The sequence below is a fragment of the Diadema setosum genome, chromosome 8 (assembly GCF_964275005.1).
Source record: "Diadema setosum chromosome 8, eeDiaSeto1, whole genome shotgun sequence".
In the NCBI taxonomy this organism is placed as follows: Eukaryota; Metazoa; Echinodermata; class Echinoidea; order Diadematoida; family Diadematidae; genus Diadema; species Diadema setosum.
The window spans coordinates 16510061-16521822 of NC_092692.1; the positions used below are offsets into that span (position 1 = coordinate 16510061).

Genomic DNA, 11762 nt, shown 5'->3' on the forward strand with positions numbered 1-11762 from the left:
AAACATAATCATTCTGACAAATTTGGCTATTTTTTTTTTCAAATGGCAAGCATTAGCTGAATTGAATAGTTTGGCCATATGTAATGCACTTGGTCTACTGGTCGTCAAGCTACTTGGTAAATACAATAGTCTCTCTTTCTGGAAAAGGGACAAGCAAAAATATAATGAAATTCATCCCCTGTATCTGCAGATGAACATAATAAACAGTGCAATTCATCTGTCAGGCTTGCATCAAACCTGCCCTTAAAAACGGGTAATACTTGTCATTGATATTTCGTGGCGCTGAGATTCCCATACGTTTGCAACGTGATGAAAAAACAAACAAACAAACAAACAAACAAACAAACAAACAAGACATTGAAACTGTTTGTGTAGACTCTGCTTCAATGAATTTTAAAATGATTGCAATGCTAATATTTGAAAACTTTTAACGTGCTATAAGTTATGACAACCTGCAATGTAAGCCAAACTAAGACAATAAATTATTGTCATGCTCTCTGTTCGGAAACTGTCACAAAATGCTGTTAAGATAGCAAAAGAGTAAAAATGATCAGCCCACATTAATATGCCGAAATTCAGGAATAATATCAGTAGTAGGACATTTTTGTGAAGTTTGAGGAAATTCGAGCAATCCGTTTTGGTATTTTCGGTGTTGATAAAAAGAGAATTCTACGTACTTTTGGGAAGCACGCATTCCTTAGAAATATGACAAAGGGAAATTGATCCATCTGCCTTCTGAAAGAAGAAAAAATATGTCAAGCGCTCTGACGTTATGACAGACAAAATGAAAATAAAACTTGGGAAGTAAATGAAAGTAAAGCGATAACAACAAACAAACAAACAAAACCAAGAGTCACCAAGGTGCAGCACACCTATGAACGAACGCGTTTTTCACCGACCCGCAGTTCAGGGCTAGCGCATGACAAGAGGTTCAGACGGTACGATCGGTGAGGCGCGACAGCCAGCTGATGGATGCCTCGAGGTGGCGATCGAACGTCTGCAGGTGCCGTTGTCATGGTTACTGACGTCCCTACAGAGAAGGCTTTCAATGCTTAAACTCTAATATCGAAAAAATCAAACCTTATTCGAAACAGGCGAAACCATACTACACGTGTGTATTATTCGATTGATGGGAAGTAAGACCAGCTTGACTGATTGAGGAGAGTGTGTGGCAACGTGTGATTAACGTATACGATTGATAGAATTAAAGGTTTACGATCGGCAATAAAAGTCACAGATACAAATTTGGTCACTCTGTCATTTTCAGATTTAGTATATGCCTTCCCTCTCTCTCCTAAAAAAACATAAACAAAAAACAAAACAAAACAAAACAAAACAAAACAGTACGAAATTAATCCCTGATAGGTAGGCCTATTTCCTCACAGGTTGTTGCTCTTTATAGTATTACGGCATATAGGTTCCGCTGAGAAGCACGAACTTTGATCCATTATCTTCCGTCCACACTGGACTTCAACAGGGCGTGAATAGGCAATAGTGGACTCTATCTTTTGCAGAACCTCCGAGTGTCCAAGAAATTTTAAAAATTACTTTTGCCGGTAGCCATTAAAGAAGGGTCGCAAGTCAAAAACAATGTAAGATAGTCTATAACGGAAAAACGGAACATGAAGCATACCCTCTAGTTGCGCATCTCGCCTATCCCTGCAACCAAAGACATTTTCTCGATGTTCTTGTATTTAATTGGCGCAGTTTGTTACAATATGATTTCAAGTTGCATTGTATATTGCTATGAAAATGTTGTTGCCTTCAAACAATTGCTATTGTGATAATGTGTAGGTAATCGGTGGTTTGTGGTTGTTGAGCTTTTTTTCTGTCAGTGAGTCAAATCTGTGCAAATTTGCACGCAAACCTATGAACAATATTAATTAATGTGTCACGCAGGGGGTTAGGAAAGGTAAGCACATTAAACATTTTTTGACACTATCCTACACCCATTTTTCAGCATCCATCCGTTGCTTGTGTATTGAAGGTTGCTTGTTGGACTCTGGTGGTGCACCAACAAGGTTTACGATTCTGATGCTGTTTCGCGCGGTGGCGGATTAACTGAATATTATTGTCTTTATACAATCGACTTCCAAAGGCATGGATGCCATTATGTTGAAAACACAAAGACATTTTGTCGAAACTACAACAGAGTCTTAGGGGACGCAGCTCTGGAAACGCAAGCATATGCCGTTGTTTATTAAATTTCTAGTTCGAGTTGGTTGAAAGGAAGACGAGTGTCTTTTGTGTTCAATCCCGCGACACCTGCATCTTGCCATCTGTCCAATTCATGGAGATGGGCGGTGGGAAGACAAAAGCTGGCGCTCTTCTCTTTTTCTGATTGGAAGGACAAACAACTCTGCAGCGTCGTGTAAATCAAGGGCAAGTCGGATTTTTAGTGACCGACAGTTATTATTTGATTGTTAAATGAATTTCTCAAGCGAATCATGTCTACCAGGCCTTGAATAATTATGAGAGAACGGACTGTCCAAAGCCCAATTATTTTGTGGTACGAAAGGAAGAGAAATAAATCGAATTTTAAAAAAAAAGACAAGCCATAGATGCTTGATAACCAACAGTTAGGCAACATTATACTTCCTTTGGATGCTGGACACGCCTCAGAGGAATTGTAAATTTGAGTTTTAAATTGTAAACTGCATTATCATATAATCATATTATTCACATTTAAATCTAACCCTGCACACACGACACTTTGCACCGGACCAGACAGACTGACTGATCTTGTCCGAGGTCCTTACATAACGTATGAATATAACCATCACCAATCCATTGACAAATTAAACAGATAAATTCAAATAAATGAATGAATAAACGGACAAATAGATAAATGTATAATCAAAACCTTTCAGGCAGCCTCCTCCGTTTTACCATATTCACTTTGCATCGGACCTGACACGAGACTGATGTTGTCCGATTTGTTCCGTGTAACGTTTGAAGATACCCACCACTAATTCATTTTGACGAATAAATAGATGAATAAACAAAATAATCTATGAATGAACAAAAAAAAAAATAGATAAATGAATGAAGAAATGCATAATATGCATGATACGAGGAGTTTGGTTACTCTATAGATATGTTAGTACTAAATACTCCGAGGGTAGCCCTATGTGTACTTTTTGTAAAACGTTAGAGCGTAAAGTCTTTAATTTCTACAGAGTCACAAGAGCGTGTATCATCATAACATTACTATATATCGGGGAGGGGTGTCTGTCAATCCCAGCGGACCCCCTGGGCAATTACCCCCTGGGCAATTACCCCGCACCCTTCCCCTGGCCCTAATCCTAATCCTACTGAACCTAACCCTAACCCTAACCCAAACTCCTAACCCTAAACCTAACCCTAATCCTAATCTTTACTCTTACCTTACCACTAACCAGTATTTGGCCGGGGGGTAATTGCCCTCCGGGGGTAATTGCCCGGATACGGATAGTATGTTGCACCACTATGATACATACCCACGGAGGTGAAACTCACGACCTTCTCCTCAGTTCTCAATGCGGAAGGGGCTTCCCAGTGCTTGTGTAAACACGGTTGCAAGAACTGCTAGCAGAGAAACTTTGTATTCCTAACGGTCGCTCCTATTGAGTGTGAAGAACAAACACACGACTGCCCGAAAACATGGCGCATCTGAACGACAAGGAAATATTACGAATTGCTAAGAAGATCACGGACATATCAGAACTCGGGCTCGAACTCGACTTCGAACAAGCTGAGGTGGATGCATTCGAAGCCAAAAACCAGGTGGACCTGGTAAAGAAGAAAGGAACTCATGACATGCTGAAAGTATGGAACAAGAGAGACGGGTCCACTAAGGCGAAGCTAGTGGCGGCGCTCCGGCAGTGCGGCGACGGGAGCCTGGCCGACCGAGTATTAGTAGATGCTGGTGAGTGAGGTCCTATCCTCGCCTGGGCACGTACACACGACACGCTTTGCAAGTACACTATCATGGTTTATCCATGGAGGACAGGGTAGAAAAGACTAGATTGCTGGCAGTTGAAATACGATCTCAAATTACTATGTCCTGTCATGGCTCTCCTGCAAATACATGCTTACAAATAATGCCGTACGTTTTTGTTCACCAATGCCATTACATATACACGCATGACTCGACACATGCAGTATGAATATAATACATGTACATCCAAATCAATGAACTAGAAGCGGTCATTTTCTTTACATGAACTGCGCCTTTCTGATATTTATTATATTGATGTACCCCTCGATCATAATAACCTGAAACGGACGAATTATCCCGCCTTTGTGCGGCATTCAATCAGAGTCTTATGAAAATAATAGTCTGATGGAAAGCCCCCGCAAATTATGCAGGTTATAGTAATGTCACAAAGAAGCAAGCCTGCTTGGGGTTTACATGCATGATAACAACATGTGGTGTCTGATTGTTCATAATGTCGTACACGAATTAACCTGTTTAGATACGATGTGTAGCCATTCTAGTGCTTTTGGCTTTGGCACAGTGTCCATTATGCCAAATTGATTCAACAGAATCCATCATAGGAAACGGCTCGACGTGGGTATATTGTAATATTACGTGACTTCCGCACTGCACATCCGAATGTTCTCTGTCAAAAATTCAGAACACGGATAGTGAGTCATAATTACTCTGTTCCCACATATTGCTTTAACAATAGTTAAGTTTTGTATTAAAGTTCGCCGTGTCAATATAATTATTGTGTTGTGTTAACATGTGAACTGAACAAGAGCAAAATCCCACCGCTCTCTATAACTTCACATCACCTGCTCCAGGCCACTGTACAGTGTAGCCTAGATCATTCCTGGCCGGTCTATTTATTATGTTTACGATAATTATGTTCATTAGAACTGCTAGTGAGGTCAAGTACCCTGTAGCTAAATTACGTTCAATGTAATGTTAAGGATTAGGCCTGCATTCTCTTAACTTAAAAGAATCTCCTCATTCGGAATCATGAGTTAATTGTTGATGAATAGTGCACAAAAAACGACTTATCCATTTTTTTTTTTCGGCGATCATCATCTTATGAAAATTATCACTATCTTCTGTTATGTGTTTCTTGAATCGTTTTCAATCATATCCTCGTCATTATGTCGTTAACCTATATCAGACGGCAGCTCGGTTTATATGGGGATTCTACCATTTACCGTAAGATACCGTGATTACAGTTTGTTGTGTTTATCAATTTCGATCTTTGTGCATTTTACGATATAAAATATGAAAATTGGCATATCCCATATACATATAAATGCCCTTCAAAATATTAATAAACAAATAAATGAGTAAGTAAATAATGTACAGACATCAAATAACGTTGCCATAAAGGGGCATTCAGTATACCTTCCATAATGATAGGCCAAAAGGCGAAGGGTGTAACATCTACCTCCTTGGTAACATCAACAGATTGAGGTAAGCATGCAACTTACATATATATAGGGATTCACCCAATGGGGATATTCTCCATCCTCATCGGGCAGGGTTTGAAAAAGATGTTGGAGGATAAAATCTATTGCATCCTTCCAACATCTCTTGCCACGCCCTTTTAGCTAACCTGGGGTGCCAATACACAAATACGCACACGTGCATACCTTAAAGTGAGAAGAAATATGTCATGACATTAATCTATTCTTGTTCTACTGGTATTACCTCAAGGTATACTGAACGAAGGAGGAGCAGCCGCCCCGCCAACTGCTGGTGTTCCCAAGGAGTACGTATTGCCGTGTAGCTCAATTTTTTACAAACCCAAGTTCAGAAACGGTTGACATAGTTTAACAATTACACATCACACCAATCCCCCGTATGTATTACATTATCGTATAGTGTATAGATGACCCTGCAGGATTTTGCTTCTCGAGGCCGCCACAATAAATGTATAATGATCAGATTTAATAAATGCGGCGCGACTCCGGCTCAGATTAGACGCATGAGAGACGTACTGCCTAATCTAAAAGGAAGACAAAGGGCGGCCTATAACACGTGAGGTTTTTCCATTTGCCAATTTGCGAGAAGTCAGTTATCAACAGGCAGGTTTTCAGATGACAACGTAGCCTGACAATCAGGAGAAATATCACTTTTGTCACAGATCTGATGAACTAAAATTAATACATGATAATATGTGACCCTGCACCTCAAAACAAACAAAAAGTCGCCAGACATGAATTTTTAGTTAAGACCATATTCTGAAAGAGCAGACTTTAAGCTTTAAAATGATGTATAACTCAAATCAAATGGACTCTCCTAACCTATCTAAATATTGGAAAGAAAGCACAAACTCAGGAAAAGTGTGAACTGAGAAAAGAGGCTCTGAAGTACAGTGTCTATTCCAGCGCTTAATCTTTACCAAACCGTGCTGGCTGTGCCATGAATGGAACAAAAAACAGGAAGTAAACCACCAGAGTAACAACAATGAAGGGATTATCATTAAGCATGCCTCATTAACACATTCTGTCCATAATTAATGCCAACTTTCAAAGCAGTAGCACTATCCTTTCAAAAGTTATTAGAGTTGAAAGTGAAGAGTGTGGACAAGGTTTTTTAGAAATGAAAAAGGGATTCTAAAGACACACCTAATCACACTATTCTACCAAAAATGTTCGAGATAAACTGCTAAAAAAACACACTTTCCTGCCCGTTTTATGATACCAAATTTTAGCATAATGTAAAAGAAGACTCGCTCTTTCAGAAAATATGAAAAAGTTAAGTTCGGCTAGGTTGACCCATTTCACTTATTTTCAGTCCTCACGCAAAATCAGTGTGTGCGACTTTATGTTCGTTTTGGGGTGCACGGTCACATATATTTTTTCTCCTTTATACCTGTACTCACGATTTAAAAAGATACAACCAAGTTTGTTTTAATCAAATTGCGCTGCAGAACATCTTGTACCTGTCCTAATAAAGTACATAATTGAGTTGCCTGCAGTCGGTCATTGCCAAATTTGAAGTGTTGGCAGGTGCCGTATCTTCGTTCAAAAATTAGAAATTGGTATTCGAACACCTGCTACATAATTTGATTTGTTATGTCTTTATCTAAATTGGATTATCCCTGCTAGTATTATAAACCCTGAGCATTATTTAAGTCCTCCTAGAAATGATTCACATCTGCTCTGTTGGCCTTTGTCCACAATGTGTTAGTATACAGTACCGCAAAAATTACATAATGTAATCACTGAATCACTGTCATGAATGTTTGTCATTTAGCCTTTGAAAGGGAGATCTTGCTATGAGAGGATCGAACGTTCGGGCCAACTGGGACTCTTTCTTTGTCTATACTCCATTTCGATCGCTATTATTGGATAGCAGTTTTCAGAGTTTTTTTTTTTTGTGTGTGTGTGTGTCTTTGTTTTTTTTTTTAACAATTATATATATGCATATAATATATATAGCAATTTACCTTGGGCGCACGGAGACCGCTACCGACGGTTTCACATCCTTCCGCTGGACGATCTTCAGGCAAATATAAATACAGTGAAACCCCGTTATAACAAGTTCGGTTATAACGAGGAACCGCTTATAACGAGGTGATCGCGTCGGTCCGGTTTTCCTTTGCGTGTAAACCTATGGCAGAACGAATCGGTTATAACGAGTTCGGTTATAACGAGATTCCGGTTATAACGAGGACAATTTCTGTGCATCATGACAAAGAAAAACATAAGCAATTTGATCGGATATAACGAGGTTCCATTTCTTGACTAAATTGCCGCTTTCAAACACGCGACAAACGAAACATTGAAAACTGAATTTACGCAATCCACGTCTTTTTCCCGTTTTGTAGAGAACCGTTCCTTCCGTGTTTTCTTCTAAACCACGCGATAAGGCACAGGAATGCCTTACGATGTTCCTACTAAATTATTAATATAATCATTCGCTTTTCTTTTTCACGAGATACGCGTGCGTGATTTTAGGTCAGATCAAAGCGCAACGAGAAAAAAAAAATAACGCATTCAAAAACTTTCCATGTAGCGACACTTGTGGCTAAAAGTGGACAATTGGAATGCGTGTGCAACTCATCATTATATCCTTTCCATTTGTAGTTCCGACTTCCAATTCTTTTGCTAGTGAGCAAATATGAGTGTGGATGATTAAAGCCGAAATAATTAATGAAATCATCGCGATCCCGCCGGCTGACAGTAGCGTAAAAATAGTTGAATAACGCATAATGTTAACGTAATTAATCGGTGTTCAGAAGAAGAAACAAACATATCTATTAGTGTGAATAGATCTGGATTTGTTCATTATCATTTAACAAGTGATAATTTAAATATGAGTGTGTATGATTAAAGCCGAAATAATTAATGAAATCATCGCGATCTCGCCGGGTGACAGTAGCGTAAAAATAGATGAATAACGTATGTTAACCTGCTTAATCGGTGTTCGGAAAAAGAAACAAACAAGAATTATTACTTTGAGTAGATCTGGATTTGTTCATTATAATTTAACAAATGATAATTTAAATATGAGTGTGTGTGATTAAAGTCAAAATCATTCATGAAATCATCGTGATCTCGCCAGTTGACAGTAGCGTAAAAATACTTGAATAATGCATGTTAACCTATACTTAATCGGTGTTCAGAAAAAGAAACAAACGTATCTATTAGTTTGAATAGATCTGGATTTGTTCATTATCATTTAACAAATGATAATTTAAATATGTAGCGTAAAAATAGTTGAATGAAGCATGTTAACCTAAATCAGAAAAAGAAACAAAAACATTTATTAGTTTGAATAAATCTAGGTTTGTTCATTATCACAATTTTAACACTGCATTTCACAATGAAGATTTTTCTTGCTTTCAGAATGGTCTACCAGGTACGGATTTGCGTAAAAAGGATCACAACCTTCCACATTAAATCCTGTCGCATATTTTTCAAGAACGGATGTACAAAACGCGAAGAGATTTTCGGAAGAAAATAAAGAACGCATTTTTAATCCCTTCGGGCGCAACGATCACACATTGTACAAGATTACAGCCGAAATGATTCATGAAATCATCACATTCCTGCCGTGCACCAACAGCGTAAAAATACCTCGCAAGTTACGGTAAACAACGCCTGTATGTTACTCTATTTGCGCTGGTGCTAATAGAAAAACTTAACAAGAATTTAATATACAATAAAGAAATAACTCATTTCAACCCCTACTTTTTCGTCTAATTCACAAATAATTTCCCTTTATTCTCTCAATAATAACGATCCATAATAGTGTAATAACAACGCAGAGGATGTTCTTAAGTTTCATTGATGGGTATATGATGTCGTGCTTATGTTTTTCTTTGTTTTTGATGCGTACGGTTATAACGAGGTACCGGTTATAATGAGGTAATATCGCCGGTCCCGGGCCACGGACTTCGTTATAACGGGGTTTCACTGTATATATATATATATATATATATATATATATATTTGTTGTTTTTTTTCTCTCTCTCTCTCACAGACAGACTTGTGAAGGTGCACTTGACGACGAGACTATCCAAGAGATCGCGGGAGAATTGATCTGTAACGAGGACAAACTGGCATTCAAGCTAGGGTACAATTACGCCGACTTTACGAAGTTCCAGAAACTGAACCACGCAGGTGGCTATGTAACATCAGACGGCTTTAAGAAGATGCTCTTCGAATGGCGGGAGAAAGTTGATCCAGCTCTTCAGCGTTACAAGCTTCGAGAGGCTTTGATTGCTGCGGAACTTATCAAAATCCAGGAGACGTACCTCCCATGACCAATGGCGCCGTCCACGCCGGTAGACGAGGTTGCAAAATCTTTGCACGAAACCTCTAAGAATCCGGGAGATCGTAGTTTAGCAGTGTGTATACATGTACATGTAGCCTATACTTACCGCTGTTGGGGCAGAACGATTAGATTTTTAGTTATTCATTATTTTATTTACTTATTAATTTATTCCTTTGCTCATTTTGACGGCAAATTCAGGGAGCAAGGAATCCTCTTACGCCTCTCTCAGACAATGACCAAAAAAGGAAAAGAAAAAAGAAAGAATCTACGCAATAGCTTAATGTTATGAAAATTTGCAGATCGGTTCATAATTACAATTACTCATTGCCATGTATTACATAATTATAGTGCATCATGACTGTACAGCCAAAGAAGTGACTTAATCTGGATCCAGTCCATCAGTCAAATAAATAAATAGAACATGGAAAATGGGAAGAAGAGAAAAGAAGATGGGAAACATAATACATAAACATGTAGGGCCCTTTTGAGGGTTAAAAATTTTTTATTTCATTTATTTGTTTCATTTATTTATTCATTTATTCATTCATTTTGTGTGTGTGTGTGTGTTGGGGGGGGGGGGGGGCAATATTCCGAATCCTTATGATATTCATAATGTCATAATGCAGGTGTACTTGTCATGTGCATTTTATTTCGTACAGTAAATGGATATACTTGTATATACAAAATGTATATATATATAATATATATATATATATATATATATTATATTGTTCTCTTTTCAAAAAAGTAAGTATATGTTTGTCGGAGTCTTGGCTACAGCATTTGCATAGCTATTATTTGTAGTGTAAATGAACGTTATTGTTTTTTTTGTATGTAAAGCCTTTTCGTCGTAATATATTCCATGCGAGCTATATGCCGATAGAGAAGCTCACAATAACCACAGGAATAAACGTACTGAATGAAAATAGAGATTTTTGGAAAGATGCATGGGCGGCATTAGGGATAGAACCTCACGGACAACTGAACAGATACACTTAACTCAATTCCATGAAAGACACTTGCCACCGTTTGCCAATCTGAATGGCTGCTGGAATACCGCAAAAATTGACAGATCTTTCAGTGATCTTTCAGGAAACATTTTATGATCTCCAAAAAACTTTTCCTGATCCCTAAGAGATCTTAAAATGATGAATTTCATCTTGTCCATAGTCACAAAAAAGAAAGAAAAAGGTTGAAACGTTTCAAAAATAGTTTTCGGCAGTGTTTCAAGAAAAATGGTCTTTCAGTGGCCTTTCAGCGATCTCCCAAGGGTCTTACGAGTCGATCTTTCACTTACATTTCAGCAGTTTCTTAATTAAATATATACATTTTTTTTCACGAGATCATTGAAAAAATACTGATAGATCCCCTTAGAAGAATCTAAGGGCGGAATCTTTGGAAATTGAAATTCATGGGTGATTTTTTTTTTTTTTTACGATTTTTTTTCCCGATTTTTTTTAAACGATTTTTTTTTTCAAGACCCAAAAGTGTGGGGGGCTGCAGCCCCCCCCCCCCCCCCAGCCCCCCCGCTTCCGCGGCCCCTGTTCTGTTAACGAGTTTGTTTGCTTTTTTAATGTCGGAATTACCAATCGTTGCCGAAATTTGAGAAACACTTGTGTTACAATAATGGATCAATACCTGAGTGATAATTCATTACCACAGATGAAAATCAATTTGCTTTTCGACCAAAGCATTCCAACGAAACACTACATTCAAATGTCACTGAAAAATAATTTGAGTTTATTACTGACGAACAATGATGCACTGATGTGGTTCCAGAGGTACTAAAACATAAGTACAATGTATGTATATTCCAGTATTGTACTGTTAATGGCGTGGCTTCACATATGCAAGTAGTGTGTGGCATCCCGCAAGAGTAACCTATGTACTTTGTACATGATGTACTTTGTACATGATACAAATGATATGCCCATTTCTATTATTGTTCTGAGTGTATATTATTGACCTGACAAAATGTGTGACGATCTGTTAAACATCTCGCATAATTATGCGGATGACAGCACGT

The 11762-nt window shown here is 38.2% G+C and overlaps 1 protein-coding gene across 1 annotated transcript; it reads left to right on the plus strand.

Annotated features, from left to right (window-relative positions):
• The first annotated feature begins 3642 nt into the window (after window positions 1-3642).
• LOC140232096 (uncharacterized) lies at window positions 3643-9725 on the plus strand. The gene is made up of 3 exons (XM_072312247.1): window positions 3643-3907; window positions 5666-5720; window positions 9443-9725. Exons 1-3 carry the CDS (start codon window positions 3643-3645, stop codon window positions 9723-9725), a joined length of 603 nt encoding a protein of 200 aa, XP_072168348.1.
• The last annotated feature ends 2037 nt before the right edge of the window (window positions 9726-11762 follow it).

Coding starts and splice junctions, on each gene's coding strand:
- LOC140232096 (XM_072312247.1), top strand. CDS start 3,643: ATGGCGCATCTGAACGACAAGGAAATATTACGAATTGCTAAGAAGATC. Junction 3,908..5,665: donor CCGAGTATTAGTAGATGCTG/GTGAGTGAGGTC, acceptor TATTACCTCAAG/GTATACTGAACGAAGGAGGA. Junction 5,721..9,442: donor ACTGCTGGTGTTCCCAAGGA/GTACGTATTGCC, acceptor TCTCTCTCACAG/ACAGACTTGTGAAGGTGCAC.